The 20854-nt window shown below is 36.5% G+C and overlaps 1 protein-coding gene across 1 annotated transcript; it reads right to left on the reverse strand.

Annotated features, from left to right (window-relative positions):
• Window positions 1-1350: 1350 nt before the first annotated feature.
• LOC109087739 (serine/threonine-protein kinase BRSK1-like) lies at window positions 1351-19996 on the reverse strand. The gene is given in 20 exon segments (XM_042734944.1): window positions 1351-4377; window positions 4457-4546; window positions 5275-5494; window positions 6515-6638; window positions 8375-8423; window positions 9333-9480; window positions 9482-9904; window positions 10704-10764; window positions 10846-10996; window positions 12088-12185; window positions 12600-12765; window positions 12982-13012; window positions 14363-14509; window positions 14694-14762; window positions 14852-14885; window positions 17258-17374; window positions 17670-17810; window positions 17932-18017; window positions 18887-18981; window positions 19094-19996. Coding segments are annotated over 20 exon segments (2517 nt in total). The 5' UTR covers window positions 19179-19996; the 3' UTR covers window positions 1351-4195.
• Window positions 19997-20854: the final 858 nt, after the last annotated feature.

Below are 20854 nucleotides of genomic sequence, written 5' to 3' on the forward strand. Positions count from 1 at the left end.
CACTCATGCATGAAGCATAGCTATGAAATGTCCCTGTATTTTGTATCTTCATTTACACATATCTTATTATTAGCACATTATTATACATTTACATTCTGGAACTGGATAAACTCCAGACGTTTTAGTGTAGATTTAAGCTCACGTGAGCTGGATAGCAAGACTTTTATACTCACGATTATGATCAGCAACACTGTCTAGGTAGGCAGCTCATGAGGTTTAGGTGTTGTGGGAACAGGCCTTTATGCTAGCATTAAATACTTCATGCATTGCTGGATTTGTGTTAGAAAGTGGCCATTAATTAATAGATTTTTAGGAATATATAGCATAATCTTTAACTGTGTATCCTAGATGAGGATATTTTTGTCTATATAAACTCACCAGAAGTTCTTGTAGTCTATGTAGAGTTAGCCTGTTGGGCTGGTATGATTGTGTTAATTGTGTCAAATCCAGAATTGACCCATTAGCTTCTGATTATTTGGAAAATACACACAGGCACCACAAGTTTAGCTGACAACTTTTTGCTCATGGTAAAATAAATATGAACTTGTTCAGTTCCTATGCGAGGATGTCACTCTCAGCGTGACCTCTGGGCTGCGCTCTCTGTATCTCTGTAATGACCACAAGCAGATCACTGACATCCAGCGGTGACAGAAGAACACGGCAACAGCCGTCTGCTCGATGAAAGGCCCATCAATAGGTGAAAAAACGTTGAAAAGAAAGCCCCCTAATACCCTCCTAGGCATTTCATTTAAGTTTCTCTAATTAAGATGCATGTTAAACACGCACCAGAGTAAATGGCCCACGGGAAAAAGTTCCATTTGGGCTTTGAGTAGTCTAATAAAAAAAAAAAAAGGATTTGCATTTCCTGAAGGAAATACCAGCGATTGCAAATCAGAGCCACTTCAGCACACAAAAACAACAGCAATTGTAGCTATGAATAAGTAGGCTATGTTCAAGGTAGACTAATCATAATTCAGTAAGCAAAACAATGTAGCTAAAGCCTATTTTTATGTTTTTTGATCCCTCAACCTACTTTAAAGAACAAAATGATTTTCCATTGTGTATTTTGTCATTGTACTGACACTCCTACTTTTCAGTCATAATATTGTCAATTGCATTTTTTTTATTTTTTTTATAATAACTTGGTAATAAGATTTTTTTTTTTAATCTAAGTTCTGTTTTATTTTTTATTTTTTTTATATATAGGCTTAAATACGTATACATAGAAAGATTTTTAACAAATTTTATTACAGCCAAAAGATACATTTTACCTAACTTTAGGGTTGGAATAATTTGAATGAATTAATGTATAATAACACATGCAGATGAGTAACAACACAAAGCTGTGGCTTCGTAAACCTTTTTGGTTATTTTTATTGACGCCTATTAATTTGATTACGTAGACCATCCTGAATCCATTTCGCTTCCCTCTCCCACACACACACACACACGTAAACAGTAGCATAATGCATTCCAACTGCACATCCATACACACAGATGTTTACTTTCAAAGCAGATATACACACAGAGCATTCATCCATATAACCACATGACTCTCTGTGCATCGTGAACACACACTGTGCACAAACGTCCAGATGCACGATCATGATCCGTTCACTCTCAGCGAATGAGATGTCAACATATATTCACTGATATAGTTCAAATTCTGTTGAGGGGTGGGAAACACATTGCACACATACATACATACATAACCACAGATAGAAAAGCAAATGAAACCTGTCCGGTTTTAACATGAAAAAAATCAATATTGCATTGGCAATGCTGTTCCTAGGTCATTTCGTCCAGTTGTTATTCCTAAAAATACATATACTGATGTTAACCAACTGATAGTCAGCTAAGACAATACAAGTTATGATATGTCCAAATAGTTGTGCCATTACCTGATGCAAAAATATAACACATATGCTATTCTTTTTTTGCAGCAGCAGCATAAATGGACAGTGCTTTCCTTAGATTTGGACTGGTTTTAATGATCACAGTTTGCTTCCCCAAAACTGGATACATTGCTTAAACTATTTAAATATGATAAGATATGATGGTACATCAGTCACATGATATAATTAGCCTTTTAGTGCCAACCGATTTCCATACAATAAATAAATAAAACATGGAAAAGAGCTGACATGAAGACAACTTAAAATTCACAAAGACACACAAAACTGGATCACATTTACCAGTTTCATGACAACTGTTCAGCAGAGAAGCCATTTGTACAAAGAGTGTCCCTCTTTCAGATATTTTACGCTGGATCTAAGAGATCAATTTAATATTTTATACTGTATCATAATAATAATTAGAGACAAATTGATGTGAATGTACATTTTTCGTGATGGAGCGAGCAAGGTCCGTGGCCTAAACAATGGCTTATTTTGCTTCAAATACCATGCAATTTTCAATTTCCTCTTTAGGTCGCAAGGTACAGCACATTTTCCTCATCAGATAATGCCCAGAGGAAGTCTTTCTTTCGCACTCATTACTGTAATACTGTGTGCAGGCGTACAAGCAAGGGAGAGCTCTTTTATGCAATACGCTTTTCTTCTTAAAGGTGAAGTGTGTGATTTTTGGGGGGTGGAATTTGAAATATTTTCTTCTATTCCAGCTTTATTCTTAAAAAATAAAGGGGGTTTTTGCGGCGATGCCTTAGAAGAACCATTTTTGGCACTCCAAAGAGCCTTTCAGTAAACTGTTCTTAAAAGAACCATTTTTCTTAGCGTGACATTTTAATAATTTAAAGAACTATTTGTGGAATGGAATGATTCTATGGATGTTAAAAGTTCTTCATGAAACCATAAAAAGAACCTTTATTTTTAAGAGTGCATGTAGGGAAAATTTGAATTAAAAGCAACTTTGGTTCAACCAATGGCGTGAGTTTGGGGGCGTGGCTATCTGTTTGACTGGCAGGCGAGGGGGAGGGTTCAGGAAATCTTGTCATTATTTTTGCATTTCCGTTCAGCGATGCTAGTGACAGAAAACTGACACATCTTTAAAGTGTATTTTTTCATTTTTAAAACCAACAAAGCACGCATGTTTGCTTGTCTAAAAGAACAGTGAATTTTGCCATAGATTATGTTGCAATTCCCCCAAAATATGTATTTTTAATACCGCAGACATTCCATTCTTTCTTAAACATACATATGTACACCTAATGGACATTTTTTGATCCCCAGGAGTGATATACAAATAAATTATTTTCAATAAACCAAAATTCACAAATAAAATAGTCAATGACATTCACTTGGTTGGCTTCAACCGAAAGTCTTGCAGCAACAGAGAATCTGGATGAATGTGATCCTTTCTCATTTTGGATTGATTCCCGTTCCCTCTACATGTGAACTCTTGTTGGAGACAACAGTCACGGGAATCCTCCGTTTGTCATATCCTCTCGTATGTTTGAGCTGCCAAAAGGGTGAACCGAGGCCAGATTTCGATGTGTAAACGCACGCAGAAATGCAGGCATTAGGGGCTGAAGCTTGACGTTATTTAGCATGCAGCATTTCTATGGAGAGTGAAAATGAAGTTGTCTGTAGCTAATGACACAGGGCTGGTGAGCAACGGTCATAAAATCACCATGAGTCTGTCCGCTCAAGGAGGTAATCATGTTTTAAAAGATTCAGCATGTGAATCTTTTGTAGCTTATTGATTTTTATTGCATATGACTGAGCAGGCTCTTGGTGCCGGTAGCTTTTGGATCTGGATCTCTACATATTTCTAAGAGGTTAAAAATTTAGAATAAATTGGACTAACGTCTCTGTTGCTATAATTACTCGATTGCTGAAACGGTTACCAGGCCTGTAAGGAACAGATGGTGTGCTACCCCCAACCGAAACCGTTCCTTCCACGAATGTCATTATAAACTCAAGTTCTGCACATTACATCCAAAGCACGTGAGAGAAAATACAGCACAAATCAAAGCATTGTCCAGGATGAAAAATTAAATATGTTTCAGAACAAAGTTTGGAGGAGCTCCTCGGATCCCAGAAGTTTATCTGACTGTTCAATGGAGACGCTTCTCACTTTGTTGCATCCCATGTTCTTGCACAATGCATATCAGTATTTGGTTTCATTAGACTTTCAAAAGGCTCCTTTAAAAACACATTTTAGCATCATGCTGTTCTGAGGTGAGAAGGGGAGAAGGAACGTTTGAGTAGTTTAGTCTTGACGGAACACTTCTCGCTCAGGGCTGTGATTGTGTTCCACTGGAGGAAAGTAGGCGGGTTCTTTCTCTTCCCGACCCCCTGCGCTGGAGTAAAACCCCGCCCTCTCCACGCTCCACCCACTCGCAGTAGTCGGCTCCGCCCTCTGAGCGCCGGGAGTTCTGTCTGGTCGGTGTTCTAGGAGGGCGACTGTTCTTCTCATCTAACGCAGAGCAAAAAAAGTCTAAAGAAAAGTCTGTGGAAGCAGGCAGGAATAATTCACAACATGTGTCCGTTCTTACCTGAAAGAGTTTGCGTCATGAGCTGATCGTGAGCACTGAGCAGCTGGGCTTGAATCGTGTCAACAACTCGTCTAAACCTGCGACTTGGACCTAAAAAAATCAAATTCACACACATACTCATTTAAATAACATGTAACATTTAAATAGAAAATAAAATACTGCTCACTGAAAACAACATAAATGTTCTAGTTCCATTTCATTTGAATGGAAATGATTTCCATTATAAAGTTTAATGTAACATTTACATAACAATTTATATAATCATACTTTTTATTAAAATCATAAAATCAAGGTGTCATTAACATTTTAAAATATTTTTAGAAAATATTTAAAGTACTGCAAAAAACAGTAACACATGTTGTTTATGCTAATTTAAATGTTCTATTCCATTTAATGGAAATAATTTAAGGCTAATGCAACCACTGTATCTTAAACTTTCTATAATATCCATAACAGTTTATATAATGCTACTTTTTATTAAATTTAAAGTCTCATGGACATTTTTAAATATTTTTTATAATATTGCATATTGCTTCAAAATTATGCATAATAATGCATTTATAATGAAATGCATTCAAATAGACCATGCAAGTGATAAGAATACATTGTTAAAGCTTTAATTATTTAATTCTCTATGGAGGCAAAAGAGATGATGCCTCCTAATGAAACCTTGTTCACTGTGTCACTGTTGGACAATGTAAAATTGAGTGTTTTGTTTTGTTTCTGTACCATAAATGAAATGCTCTGATGCACTTTAATGGAAGTGGACACACAAATCATTACCAAACTCATTTTTGATAGATAGAAATTCTTCTCACCTGAGATGAGGCTAAAAGTTACACTGTAGATCCCATAATCCTTCTGTCCGTCCCTGTCTCTCTCTCTCTCCCTCTCCCGCTCTCGTTCTCTTTCCCCCTCAGAGAAGGAGATGTCTACCTGGAATTTGACGGGTTTCTGGAAGACAGACGGACCTCCAGAAGTCTTATACTCCGCTCGGAAGCTCGTCTGAGAGATTACGCTGTGACTGAGGGAGGGAATCTGAAGACAAACGCATGAGAGAAAGAACTGTTCCTTACTGCTGCATACATTATCAATGTGTGGTCATGTTCACTTATTATGGGTGAATTCGGACTTGTTTTTGTCGTAATTTATGGGGGCAGTATTTGAGATGCAGAATATAGTTGTGTTTTCAGGTTATTTCTTTCTCTACGTTGCACGAGAGTGGGACAAACCAGTAAAATATTTGAGTTATTTTTGTAAAATGATACAATGATGCATCTTATTTTTATATGCGTAACATTTTATAGATATTTAAAGAGCTAAACAGTTTTCAACTGGACGTAATGTCTTAAAATTGTTATGCAACAATTAAATGCATGAATACATCTTATATAACATTGCCAAAATGGTTTGCTGTTTTGTTTTGTTTTTTGGTCACAGTAAATGTTACGTCTTACAATATCTTCACATATCAAATATTGCTATACTCAAAATTATAAATATGCTGAAAATATATAGAAAACATTGATATATTCAAAAGTCTGGGATTCATAAGATTTCTATCTCTTTATATAAGAAATTAATAGATTCATTCAGTATGGATGCATTAAATTGATCAAAACTGACAGTTAAAAACATTCATAATTTTGCAAGGATTTCAAATAAATGCCGTTCTTTTGAACTTTCTATACATCAAAGAATCTTGAAAAAAATATGAAGCAGCACAGCAGTTTTAAACATGAATAACAATAAGAAATCAAGTAAATCAGCATATTAAAATGATTTCTGAAGGATCGTGTGACACTGAAGACTGAAGTAATGATGCTGAAAATTCAGCTTTGCATCACAGGAATAAATTTCATTTTACTACATATTAAACAGTTATTTTCAATTGTGATAATATTAAACAATATTTCTGCATTTTTGATCAAATAAATGTAGCATTGTTTAGCATAAAGACTTTAACAATATAAAAAAAAAATCTCACTGAACGGTAGTGTATATGAGATCCATTTAGTTTATTAAAATGCCTAATCATGCACAGACCAGCTGACTCACAGAGAGGAAGGCGTGGATGATATCTGCTTTAATGGAACTAAGAGGTTTGTCTCTGATGACCACAAAAATCTGCTCTTCTTTCTCCAGACTGATGAAATTCCCAAACCAGGATCTTTTAGCCAGTCTGTGGGACCACAAACACAGACAGACAGACACTTGGGTAATCTGTAAGACTCATCACAGTGATGCAGCACACTGAAGAATTAAAAGCTGGAGATCATTATCATTAATATATTTCCCTGAATAGCACATGCAAGTCGCCATGACGTCTATGAGCATTGTCATCTGGCACATTTCATTTTTGGGATCTGCAGGATTGCTCTTAAACATTCCCTGTTGGATGTTGGACACTGAAGGGCACTGTTTGCAACCTTTGATTATTTAGAATGTATGTGAATCGAATTGAGATGTTTCTTTTTCATATGCAAATTAGGCAAACTGAAAGGCACAGTAGCAAAAATGGTCAAAAAAGATGAACGGGTAAATTATTATTGATTCTGGAGAAAAACACTTTACCTCAGGAAATAAATTAAAGGGGTCATATGATGTGATTTCAAGTTTTCCTTTCTCTTTGGAGTGTTACAAGCTCTTGGTGCATAAAGAAGATCTGTAAAGTTGCAAAGACTAAAGTCTCAAATCCAAATTTGGAATCCATGTTGTGGAGTCGCTGTTTCGTTTGTTTGGCCTTCCAAAAGACGACACGACTAGAAATCAGTGGTTAAGTTGTATTTCAACACTGTTCCAGAAAATTCCAACCTAAATATTCAGATGTGTGCTGCACATTTTATGGAGGATGAGGACTGTTTCCTGAACCAGTAGCCTGCAATGCATCTGTGACACAACGGCTGTTTGTATAAAGTTGGGCAGCTCAAACTTTGCAAGTACAGTCTGGCGCTTCTGACTCACAGCCTGTAAGTACGTTTTTTTATATTTAAATAATTTGCCAATGATGATTCAAACACGAGTTTTGAGCAGTAGAGTAGGCTTGTTGTTTGTTGTTTCTCAGATCACATATGCAGACTTGGTTTTATGTTTACGTGGCGTGATACGCAACGCGTAAAAAGACAGTATAAGTCATTATAATCTGTAATTATGCCTCGTTTGTAATGGGTTTTATTGTTTTGTATTGTCTAGTGATGTCCGGATCACGAACAAATCTTTCTGTTTAACTGGATCTTCTTAGTGAACCGGTCAAACCAGTTCACCAAATCGAACTGAATCATTTGAAATGGTTTGCATCTCCAGTACGCACTAATCCACAAATTACTTAAGTTATTTGTTTTATAAACATACACTTACACTCCCTCAGACGCTAAATAAACCAATATCCCGAGTTATTCAGTTACTCCTAACAGTACATTGACTGAACTGCTAAAAGTAAGTGATGATGGGATGTGCACGAGCAGAGCAGCTGGACTGAGTCTTGTGCTGGTGGCCTGGGAGACGGCATCACAGTATGTTAAGGGGCGTAACATTTCCATCACACACTTGAGGAATTCAGCCAATCACAACGCACTGAATAGCTGGCCAATCAGAGCACACCTCGCTTTTTCAGGACGATGAGCTTTGTAAAAATAGACGCGTTTCAGAAGGCGGGGCGTAGAGGAGAAATAATAATGTACATTAAATGGAAAATAATGTGTTTTTTGAACCTTAAACCGCATAAACACATTGCATTACACCAAATACACAAAATAATGTTCTTTTTAGCAGCATCATATGACCCCTTTAATATTAATTAATAACATACAGTGAGTCCTTTAAAATAGAATGCAATGGTTTCCAAATGACTTTTCCAGATTATTTGACAGACCTCTTGGCAATATACATGTGCTTATTGGGCTGGCAAGTGTTTCTTACTCTGGGCTTGATTCTGGTGTTAGACTGGACGTGTCCTCTGAGGTTGGCACTGTTTGGAAGGTAAAAGTAAGAATGAAACATAGATCAAATACAACCTGACATTGATTCGATTCAATTATTTGACAATCATTTTACATTTCAGAGGTTTTCAAACTGAGATCCAGGGACCCCCAAAGGGCTGCAAGCAGTGTTATTCTAGTATCATACATTATTAGAATTTTTTTAATAGGTTATTTTGAATTACATAATATTTTTATTATTTTAAAATTTTTACTTAATGTTTTAGTAATTTTTTTTTAATATATTTTAATTAAATGTGTCTATATATTTATTAATTTTTATTTATTAGTTTTAGTTATTTACTTAAACTAGAAATGTTATATCGGCAACTAACTGAAATAAAATAGAAACTAACTATTATATAAAATATATTAATATTATATAAAACATTATATAAAATATTTATTTTTATTTTAGTTAACATTTATTATATTTCAAGCAATTTTTTTTTCATGGTTTTGTTGTAGTTTTAGTTTATGTTAATGACAATAATCCTGGCTGCAATGTGACCTGCAGAAAAGGTCATAGAAAATGAAATACATTTGTAATCCATTGATCAATCAATAGACTTTGATTATTATGTTTCATTCTGGTTTCCAGTGTCATAAATAATGGGATTAACCATGCAATAAATTATTTTATTCTATCGACAGCCACAGTTTGATGTTTTTCTTCAAGTGAGCACATCTAAAAGCACTCTAATAATAGAATTAGTACTCTTATAGCAGAACAATGATACAGTTTCATCTTAATAGAAGGGAAAAAATAATATAATATAATATAACATTCTTATTTATCACATCAAAAATGGTTCTTTAGGGCTCCATGGCATCAAAAAGTTTGAAAACTCCTTCTCTATTTGATGAAATACTTAAAAAGGAAAGACATCGGGGCCCACCCTGCAGCTTGCGGCGGTGGAACCGTGGCGACCCCAACAGGTTGTTCTTCAGTGAGTTGAGGCGTGCCCTCCAGTGGGCGGAGCTACTGGCCACCATGCCGCCGCCTCCCCCTGGACTAGAGGGTGGGGTCAAAGAGAGTGAGCCCACCCACACTTCCTCCCTCGGCTCGGGAGGAAGAAGCAGAAGAGGAGGAGGAGGGTGGGGTAGCGGTGGGGGGGTGGGGGTGATGCACAGGGGTACCCAGCGGGGTAGGCAGGGGAGAGCCCTGAGGGGTGACCTGAGACATGGGATACAAGCTTTTAGTCACCGACTTCAGCACCGCAGATGGAGAAGGAAAGAAGAGGAAACGGGGAATGGGCGACAGGAAGGGGGAAGGGGAGGGAGAGCGGGAGAAGGAGAAGGGTAAGGGGAGGGACTTCATGGACTGGAGTTGGGGGCGCTCGGGTGCGGTTTTAGATGGAAGCGTCTGAGTTTTGGGTTCATGCGATCGGTTGGGATGAGCGGCGGTGCTGCCGCTTCTCGCTTTGGTGGCGGCAACTACCTCCGGCTCGCTGAAGGTAAAGACAGGGCTCTGATGGGAAAAGGAGGAGGAGGAGAAGCGGGGTGGAAGAGTGAAGGCCGTGGCAGATGGAGAGAGAAACAGGAGTGAAGATGAGCAATGGCAGGTGATACGGCTTTAGTGCACAGTGATGGTGTACAGGGATGTGTGTGTGTGTGTGTGTGTGTGTCTAAAGTATACTTCAGTTTCTACAGGTACGTGAGGGTTCGTGAACAGTGCGCATGACGCAATTTCTTTTCACCAGAACAGTACACGCGTACTGTATGCGCACCACCCGATTTTTGTAACCATGCATGCTTTGTACGCATAGGTAACACATGCGCATTGAATTTGTTTTGCATTAATCAGTTGTTCCACAAGGTGGCAGAACTGTCCTGGGCCATTGTTTCACAGTAGAGAGTGAAACTAAAAATGCACATTAAACATGCAAAGCTGCTGCATTTACTTTAAACTAGACGCTGAAAACAACTGATCATGAGCTGCTCGCGTGTAAATGAACACAGTGCTGTGTTTCACTCTTAAGCACGCAGCACAATGGACTATACACTTATTTAAAATACACACTGTGGTGCACATTAACTCATTGTCAGTGAGAGTAAGAAAGTGCAACTGGTACTGATGTATCTATACTGGAGGGAAATTAGTATTCAAGCATCCTGTATATAATATAATATTAAATAATAATAATATAATAAAAATAATAATAATATTTTTGACAACACTGCTGCCGAGAGACTCATTTTTGTAATCTCATTTTTGAGATTTTTATATATCTTTAGTAGAGGAAAAAGGTTGGCAGACAAGTACTTACCCTGGGACTACTTAGAGGACTAGATGAGAGGCCCGTTGATGCTCCGCTTACAGATCGAGATCTATACAGGAGTGTGCAGTCAAGAGTCAGTAGTGCTAAGTTCCATATATGCATGAAAATGTGAATGCGACTGCATGTGAACCTTTGGCTGTGCGTGGAGGTGTCCAGCGCTCTGCGCGGGGGTGTGGGAGAGCCCTGCTCCGTCACACTCAGCACCTCCAGGCTCTTCCTCTCTGGCCGGCAGCGGCCATGACGCGTCAACATGGGAGAGTCTACACGCTTCCGTGGAGGGTCTATATAGAAATACAAAACACAGAGTTTACAGAGCAGTGTGCCTCTAACACAAAACAGTAGAGTATAGCACTAGCAACAGCAAGGTCATGCGTTCAGTTACAGGGAATACGTAACATCTATACACTCAAAAAAAAAAAAAAGGTTCCAAAAGACAGGTTTTGCAGCGAATGCCATAAAGAACCATTATATAAATTTGAAGAAACTTTTTCCCCTATAAAGAACCTTTTGTGGAATGCAAAGATTCCGTGAATATTAAAGGTTGTTCATGGAATCAGATGCTAAAAAAAGAACCTTTATTTTTAAGAGTGTACAATGAATGAAAGGCACTGTATTTTCCAGAAAAAAGTGACAGTTGATCAAAATTGCATTGTTGAGAGAAAAAGCACTGGTAAAACACCTGTAAATCAAATGTTAACATATGAACAGTATAAAGATGTATTTTCATCTGACAAAAAACAAGAATGAAAAATGTTAATATAAAATAAACATAAACAGAGCTGGGTAACTTTTTATGTTTGGATTTATGTTCGACACTGAATGTGCTGCAATGTCAAGAACTGATATATTTTATGTGCACTTTGCATTCTTGATGTTAAAGGGATAGGCCACCCAAAAAATTAAAAAAAAAAAAATGCTGTCATTTACTCACGCTCATGTTATTCCAAACTTGTATTGTTTTCTGTGCAGAGCACAAAATAAGATATTTTGAAAAATGTTACCAAACCGTTTCAGTTCCCACTAACTTTCAATGTGTTTTTTGTCCATATAACAAAAGTCAATAGGAACAGAAACTGTTTGGTTACCAACTTTCTCCAAAATATCCTCTTTAAGGTTCAGAAACAAAAGAAATGCATACAAGTTTGGAATGACACGAGGTGAGTAAATGACAGCATTTTTATTTTTGGGTGCTCTATCACTTTAACATTTCACACCTGACCTGCATTCCCCAAAATGCAGTAATTTGCTTTGGATAAAAGTGTCTGCCAAATGTATAAATGTAATACATATGGTTTAACACGAGTGAGTAAATTCAAATTTTTCCTGTATAAACTGTGCTTTATTTAACTGTGTTCATGAAAAAGACACATACCAATGTCATTTCTGGGAGGAAGATCCTCATCCTCATAGCTAGGATAGCGCTCTTTACGGTCTAACAGGAGATAATAGATCATCTTCTCCTGGTTATCTCTGAGGAAAAAAGCGAGAGATAGAAGAGAGAAAAACAATGTTGACCCTATCAAGTCTACTGTAAGGCCTACTTTTTAAGGCATCTAAATGATCAACATGAGCCAAACCTTGCTGAAAAACCTGTTGTACACAATTTACTACATGCCTTCTGTCATCTTATTGATAAACCATACTTTTTTAAAGCAAGTAAAGGGGGTTTTTAGTATAATTGTAAAAATGCAATGTAAGTATGCAAACTTTTTTTTTCTTTTTAGTTTTTAGAAGGTTCAATACACTGTTCCATTAAAAAAACAAAAACAAATCTGACTATTATATCATAGGAGAGGCTTGACAGGGGTTAAAGATTAACTAGATTTTTATGTTTTCTGAATGAAAATTGCATATGATGCAAAAAATTGCTAATGTTACACTCACTCTTCACACTGCAGGTCTTGGGCCAGTTTGACCCGATCCCTGAAACAGCCCAGAGAATACATGCTGTCCAGCACATCTGGGTCCAGCTCTGTCAGAGACATGATCCGTCCCATGCACACGCGCCTCGGGGGCGGCTGCTCCGGACACGGCTCATTGCGTCCAGCTTCATCACACACAAACAAACACACATACGGATGTGAGCTGCTTGCACAAATCATCTGCAATTTGGGCTGCTATTAAAGACGCTAGATTAAATAGTTTCATATCGTTTCAATACAAACAGAGATTTATGCATGAAATTCATCCATAAATACACATAATACACTTTCAGTGTGACAGAGAGAATATAAATAATCAGCACCATAAATAATCAATACTTACTGATACCAGGCATGTTTCTGGATGGCCTCTAGCTGCAGAAGGACAACAGATGGTGTGTTTAAAAGAGTCTGTTCACAGGTAGATGGCGCTACAACTCTATAAGCTGAAGCTTTTTTTTGAAAATCTGAATCAACTGCTGCACAAAATGATTCACTGTTATAACGGTTTTGGTGTAAATGCAATAAGAACTCAGCCCAAACATGCATACAGACACCTTTTACAAGTTATCTATTAAATGTAATCTACAAATCATTAAATACCCTTTAATGGCATGATGTAACAAAGCTTAGTTTGGTGGTATTACGTGACTTGGCCAGTTTAATACACGCTTCAAACCACTGAATCGAAATAAATGACTGCTGTTCTTTTGAACTTTCTATTCCAAATCCTGGACAAAAATCATCATGGTTTACACAAAAATATTAAGCAGCAACTCTTTTCAACATTGATAATAATTAGAAATGTTTCTTGTGCAGCAAATCAGCATATTAGAATGATTTCTAAAGGATCGTGTGACACTGTGACGTGATGCTAAAAATTCAGCTTTGCATCACAGGAAAAAATTACATTTTAAAACATATTTAAATGCTGTGGAAGTTTGTTTCCACAACAGGATAAAAAATTAAATAGTTCATAATTCAGACTCAAAATATCTTCAAATTGCAAGATATAAACTGCAAGAGAAGGAAAGTTCACACAATTGCGAGAAAATGGTCAGATTTGTGAGATAAAATGACACAGTTACCGTTTTTATGTTTTATTTTGTGGCCAAAAAAAAAGAAAAAAAAAAAGAATTATGAGATTTAAATGCAGAATTCAGAGGAAAAAAATCTAAATTAATAAGTAAACTCAAAATTCTGAGAAATAAACTCAAAATATAATCTTGGTAATCTTGAAATCGCGAAAAAATCTGAACTGTGAGATAAAAAGTCACAATTAACTTTTTTAACTTTTTTTTTTATTCCATGGCAGAAACTGGCTTCCTCATAAAACGGTTTGTTTAAATTGTAATAATATTTTACAATATTACTGTTTGTTCTGTATTTTGATCAACTATATGCAGCCTTGGTGGACATTAACAGACTTTTACTAAAAAATAAAAAATAATGTACCAACCCTAAACTTTTGTATTAATAAACATAGACCTAAATCCATAAAACACATATTAAGTCAATTCAGCTTTGACATGTTTATAGCTAACAAACCACCACAGTAATGAGGGCCTGAAGCCACAGAACACATGTACAAATTATCCATCCAGCATAATACATTTGCAACATTTTTGCCAAGGTTTGCTTCTGGAATTCTGTACTTGTGTAGAGTATGTTTCTCACCACATCCAAGCAAACCAAAGAGAAAGCTTAATCACATTACTCCCTCACCGTGACTCTTTTTTCAGGGTTGACCTCGATCATGGCCCGCAGCAGAGCCTGGCAGTCAGGTGGGATGAAATGTGGCATGTGGAACACTCCACTCTTCACCTTCTCCAGCAGCTGCCGCAGGTTATCGTGGTCGAAGGGCAGCGCGCCCTGAGGATAGCGGACAGAAAGCCCCAGATACAAAGAAAAAGATGTTATATACACACAAAAAGAGTTTCACATATATTTGCTTAACAACACCCCATCTAAAATGAGTAATAAGTGATAAGTGGGGGAAATAAAATGCTCTCTGACAAGCTGAGAGAAACAGAGGGAGCTGAAGCGATTTCCTCACCACTAGCAGAGCGAAGAGAATGACTCCACAGCTCCACACATCAGCCCGTCGGCCGTCATATTTCTCACCCTGCAGTAGAAACCAGAGGTCACTGGTTCACCTTCAGACACAATGATGCTCTTAAACATACAGGTTACTTTTTAGATCGATACACCTACCCTGATAACCTCTGGACATGCATAATGAGGAGATCTGCAAATAGTTTGGGAAAACAGAATATGGATGGGTGTGAGAAAGCATAGTTTACATAGCTGGTTCATTTACAAACAACTCTGTGGCATTCATTTAAATCTGGGTCAAAATTTAGGCGAAAATGCAAAAGCACACCCCTGAGCTTAAGAGCTTAAATGAAACTGAAAATATAATTAAACAATAAGGAATAGGAAGATGTAGTAAGTTGTGAATACTTCGAGCTTTAATCTCCAAATTCGGCACAGATATTCATGATGTTTAATCTCAGTGTGCTAAAACATGCTAGGAATGAGCTTAAAATGCTAGGATGTGCTAAATATGGTAGCACCATGTTAAAACAGGGTATCTTCATGTAAAAAAATGTTAGCAAACCCTAATACAATGCTAAAATATTCTAGCTGTCAGGACATGCTTAAACCTTCTAGTTAAGTGCTAAAACATGCTAGAAACATGCACATGCTAAAACATGTTAGCTATTTGCTGAAACATGCTAGCAACAAGATAAAATGTGCTGGAAATGAGATGAAACATGGTAGCAATGTAAACATGCAAACATGCTAGCAATATATCAAATCATGCTAGCCTCGTGCTAAAATGTTAACAGCACCTAACAAAATGTTAAAACTAAAAAGGTGATAAAACATGCTAGAACATGTTATATGCTAGCAACATGACAAAACCTACTAGCTAATTGGTAAAACATGCTAGCAGAATGTTAAACATGCTAAGAAATGCTACTTGCTAGTTACATACTAAAACATGCTAGCAACAAGCTAAAATGTGCTAGCAATGTGATGAAGCATCAAAGCAAATAGTAATATATAAAAAGCTAGCAACATGTTAAAACTGGATGGCTTCGGGTTAAAAATGTTAGCAATGCTCAGTACAATGTGAAAATATGCTAACAGTGCTAAAACATGTTGGGACATGCTAAAGCATGCTAGCTAAGTGCTAAAACATGCAAACCTGCTAGCTACGTACTAAAACATGCTAGCAACAATATAAAATGTGCTTATGGGATGAAACATGGTAGAAACACGCTAGCAACATATTAAATCATGCCTGCATCATGCTAAACAACACCTACATGCCTAATGTTAAAACTAAGGTGATAAATCATGCTTAAACATGTCATAATGTCCTAGCAACATGCTAAAGCCTGCTAACTAAGTGCAAAATCATGCAAGCAGCATGCTAAAAGTGCATGCTGAGTGCTAAACTCAAACTGCTTGCAACAATGTGCTAGCAAAGTTATGAAACATGGTAGCAATATATAAAAACATTCTAAAAATCCTAGCAACATACTAAATCATGCTAGAAACAAAGTAAAACATAGTAGCTTCATGATACATGTTAACAACATCTAACAAATGTTAAAACTAACAAGGTGACAAAACATGCTTAAACCATGCTAGTGACATTCTAGCGATGTGATAAAACATGTCAGCAATGTGTTAAAACATGCTAGAAACATTTTAAATTAAAACAATCTAGCAGTGCTAAAACATGTTAACAGTAAATAGTACATACAGTAGAAAATTTGAAGGGACTCATCATGAACTGCTTACGTAGAGGCGGTGTTTAGCCACACTATCACGTCATAGAGTCGCACACAACACAAGCTGTCGTTTTGGCAGACTGGCTTCAATATAAGCTTTATACAAACAAAAAAGAAATTATTTATTTAACTAACATAAAGTATTTATATAAAAAACAACTACAACAAATAAAAAAAAAAATCAATTTTTTTCTCAATTCACAACCCCAACCCCAAAGCCAAAATTTATTTTTATTACTGAACAAATTCACTTATCAATTTCCATTTGTAAAAAAAAAATGTCTAGTGGTAGCTACGTAAGAGATTTTGCAATCTAATTCAATGACATTCATACATTCTTAAGTGTGCTTTAGTGTTCAAAACTTGTATATTTTGTACTTTAACATAGCTGAAATCTGCATTGATCAGTCAGCATGCAGTATCAGAATTATCCATTTCATATTGCAATGCATCTTTAAGTGCAATGAAGTGACGTGACATACAGACATACAGCCAAGTATGGTGACCCATACTCAGAATTCGTGCTCTGCATTTAACCCATCCAAAGTGCACACACACACAGCAGTGAACACACACACACACACACACCGTGAACACACACCCGGAGCAGTGGGCAGCCATTTATGTTGCGGTGCCAGGGGAGCAGTTGGGGGTTCGGTGGCTTGCTCAAGGGCACCTCAGTCGTGGTATTGCCGGCCCGAGACTCAAACCCACAACCTTAGGGTTAGGAGTCAAACTCTCTAACCACTAGGCCACGACTTCCCCAAAGCAAGCAAAAAGCATTATAATACTCACACGCATACACAATACTCACCCACAGCTTGTCTCTAGCAGACTGTCTCCCACCTGTAGTGAAGCCATGCCAAAGTCTGCAATCCTGATATTGTTCCTCTCATCCAGCAGGAGGTTTTCTGGCTTCAAGTCTCTATGACTACAGGAGCACAGAGGACAACCGGCTCTGAACATGCCGCTCACCAGCAACCCTCCACAGAAAACATACTTTGGAAGATATATAGTGTCTGTTTCACTTACCCTTGTCTTTGACAATGGCATACACGTTTGATTTTAGTACACTATAACTACAGTTTTACCTACAATGTGAGTGGAAGTGTATTTTACAAATAAATCTAATTTGTGATGTGGTCAGTGTGGAACCACTTTGCACATATTTTAAATTGAATCACTTTCAACCGAACCATGTGAGTGTGTGTGTGTGTGTTTCTTACCATATGGAGTGACTATGACAGAAGTCCAGAGCAGATATGATTTGTCTGAAGAACTTTCGTGCCTCTTTAGGCGTCAGTCTGCCCTTCTTCACCAAATAGTCAAACAGCTCTCCTCCTGAAACATGCTCCAGTACCAAATATCTGCATGAATGGAGCCAGAGAAAGAGTGGAAACAATGCTTCAAGATAGGAACAAATGAAGAGCAGGAAGAACAATGTTAAGCAAGGCCTAGAAGAAAGCATGTAAAAGAGTGGTAACTCACAGATATTTGTTATTCTCATAAACATCATGGAGTTTCAACACGTGTGGATGTTCAATCAGTTTTAAAATAGCAATTTCTCTCTCCACCTGGTTGAATGAGACAAAGAAAAGATTATATTTACCACTCTTTATATAGAATTATCTATTTATCATCTTTATGAATAGCAAATTCAAAATAGCAAATTGTTTTGATAAATGTGCCATGATAACTGTTTTTTTAAACATGAAAAATACTTAGTAAATAGTAAAATAAAATAACAAAATTAATCTTAACTGAAATAAAATAAAATACAATATTTAAAAAAAAATACTAATCTAAAATACAAAAATCTAATTTTTTAATCAACATGTTTTTATTTTATTTAAAACAATCTGTAAGCTTGAATGAAAAACAAAAAAAAAAACTGAAACAAAAATAAAAAGACAAAAAAAAATAAAATACAAAAAAATAAAAAAACTAAAAAGAATCCATCAAAATGTTTCCTAAAATGAAAATGGAAAATACACTGTAAATTTAATTTTGTTAACTTTCTTGCAAAAAAATCTTATTGCCTCAGAAAAATCTAGTTAAGGTCACTTATCATATTCAAGTTTTCATAAATTGGCTTCTGAGTTAATTTGAATATACTGAGCAACCTTAACTAGATTTTTCTGAGGCAATAAGTTTGCAAGGTTTTTTTCAAGTAATGTTAACATTTTGAAATGTACAGTGAAAATAAAAAATAAACATTCAAAATATTTATAAAAACTATAATAGTACCTCAGTGATATTAAAATAACACTGAAATATTCTGTAATTATGCTACTGTATCTGATGCATTACTGTAGCATGGTGACATAATACTTTTAACATGTAGAATATTATCATAACATTTAAATATTTAAAATTAATTTGAATGACTGTGTAAAACTTTACAAAAACCACAGCATTAAAAAAGTGTTAATTCTTTCTTTACCTTCATCAACACAGACTCTGAGAGTTTTTCTCTGTTGACTATTTTGATGGCTACTTTTTGGCCAGTGATGCAGTGAATCCCGAGCTTCACCAGACCTATATTGACATGGCAGACATGCAAAGACAGTTCATCAAATTCATCAGCGACAGCTGCTTTGAAAGGAGCAGAAATGACAGACAATCTGATACTTAAACAACGTCTCCTTACCTGTCTGGCCTTTCCCGAGAGTCTTCTCCAGTCGATACGGCCCCACATACTGAGCTGCCTGAGTCACTGACAGTTCCTTAGACATACTGCATGCAATATTTTCACAGCGTACCGTTTCTGAGTTGAGTTTTTCTAAAACAGTCTCCCAAGGGTCTGCAACAACCCGGAAATATATCCATGCTGAGCTCGGGGTTCCCTAGAATCTGTCATTCGGGCCATTTATTGTTCTGAACTCTTTGTGTTTGTCATGTATTTGAGGGGAAAGATGCTGAGGGCAATGCAAAGATACAGTCAGGTCCATAGAAGCAGCCTAATTCACAGCTCTGCCAATCAAAGTCACGCTTCTCAATCCATCAGACTTTTCGTTACCAGTCATTACAGAAAGCCAACTCCTGTTTCTAGATGTATCTATCAGCTCGAGACAAAATTTCCTCCTGACTAGTGTAAAAGATAAGTGAACACCAGCCTCCAGTACACTTGTGCTAGGCCTAACTCCCAAGTAAAGGAGCCAGAATCTCACCATTTGCTGTTAAACAAACAGGTGAATGTATTGCCGTTTCACGTTGAGCGAGACGAGGAGATCCAGGTCGCTCTGCATCCTCTCGCGTCGCTGTAGCGGCTCTGCTTCATCTCTGCTGCTGATGTTGAGCTACGGACCGCAGCATCCTCATCCTTCTCGTCTGCGCCGTCTGTCCTCCCTCGCCGTTCACTTTTGGGGAAGGGTTCTGTGGTTTTGATGGTGACTGATACGTTGCGCGCGGATATTTCGCGTGTCTTGACGGTTTCTTTGCGTTGTAAAGCGTTATTTTCTCCGCTCTGGTTCCTCGCATCAGCATCCGGGTCCCACACCCTCCTTCTTGTCATCATCGACCCTCCCTCCACTGCACCTCGCGCCACAGATCTGTCCCTCGCGATACAGTCATGCAATCAGATCGTGGAATGATACTTAATATACTGGCACTGAATGATAAGCATGTTCAAGTACCAATGAATCATGATGAATCAATCATGAATCAAGCTATTAACTAATTAATTTTTGCAAATGTATCTTTTCTATAAGCTTTCACATATTTTCTTCGACTTTAAAAATGAACAAAAAAAGAAAAAATTCAATAAAAATAAACATTTTATGTTCAACAAAGTCTCAACATAAAAGCTGATCATATTTAATAATAATTGTATCCTAATTATAATGATACATCAAATTATATTAAGGCGATAATAATCAATTAATTAATTAATAATAATTAATTATTATTATTATTGTATAAAAATATTAAATCACACAACATCAAAATTTTAAGTTCAACAAAGTTTTAATGCTTGACGAGTGCTTGAGCTCAACCAGGTCACACAGCCTCAGATTAGTTTTTATGAATTTTTAATATTTTATTTTGATTTATTATTTATTTTTCATTTTTACTTGTATTTTTTTTATTGTTGTTGTTTTATGTCATTGTGCTTATATTTTCTGTCACAACCGTGATACATCAACCTCAACATAAAAACTGACAATATATAATAATAATATTTATAGCCTAATTATAATAATACATCAAATTATATAATGGCGATAATGATTAATAATCAATAATAATAATAATTATTATTATTATTATATACAAATATTACATCAAACAACATCAAATTTTTAAGTTCAACATAGTTGTAATGCTTGACAAGTGCTTGAGTTCAACAAGGTCACACAGTCTCAGATTAGTTTTTATGACTTTTTATTATTTTATTTTTATTTATTATTTT

The sequence above is a fragment of the Cyprinus carpio genome, chromosome B12, assembly GCF_018340385.1.
Source record: "Cyprinus carpio isolate SPL01 chromosome B12, ASM1834038v1, whole genome shotgun sequence".
Classification (NCBI taxonomy): Eukaryota; Metazoa; Chordata; class Actinopteri; order Cypriniformes; family Cyprinidae; genus Cyprinus; species Cyprinus carpio.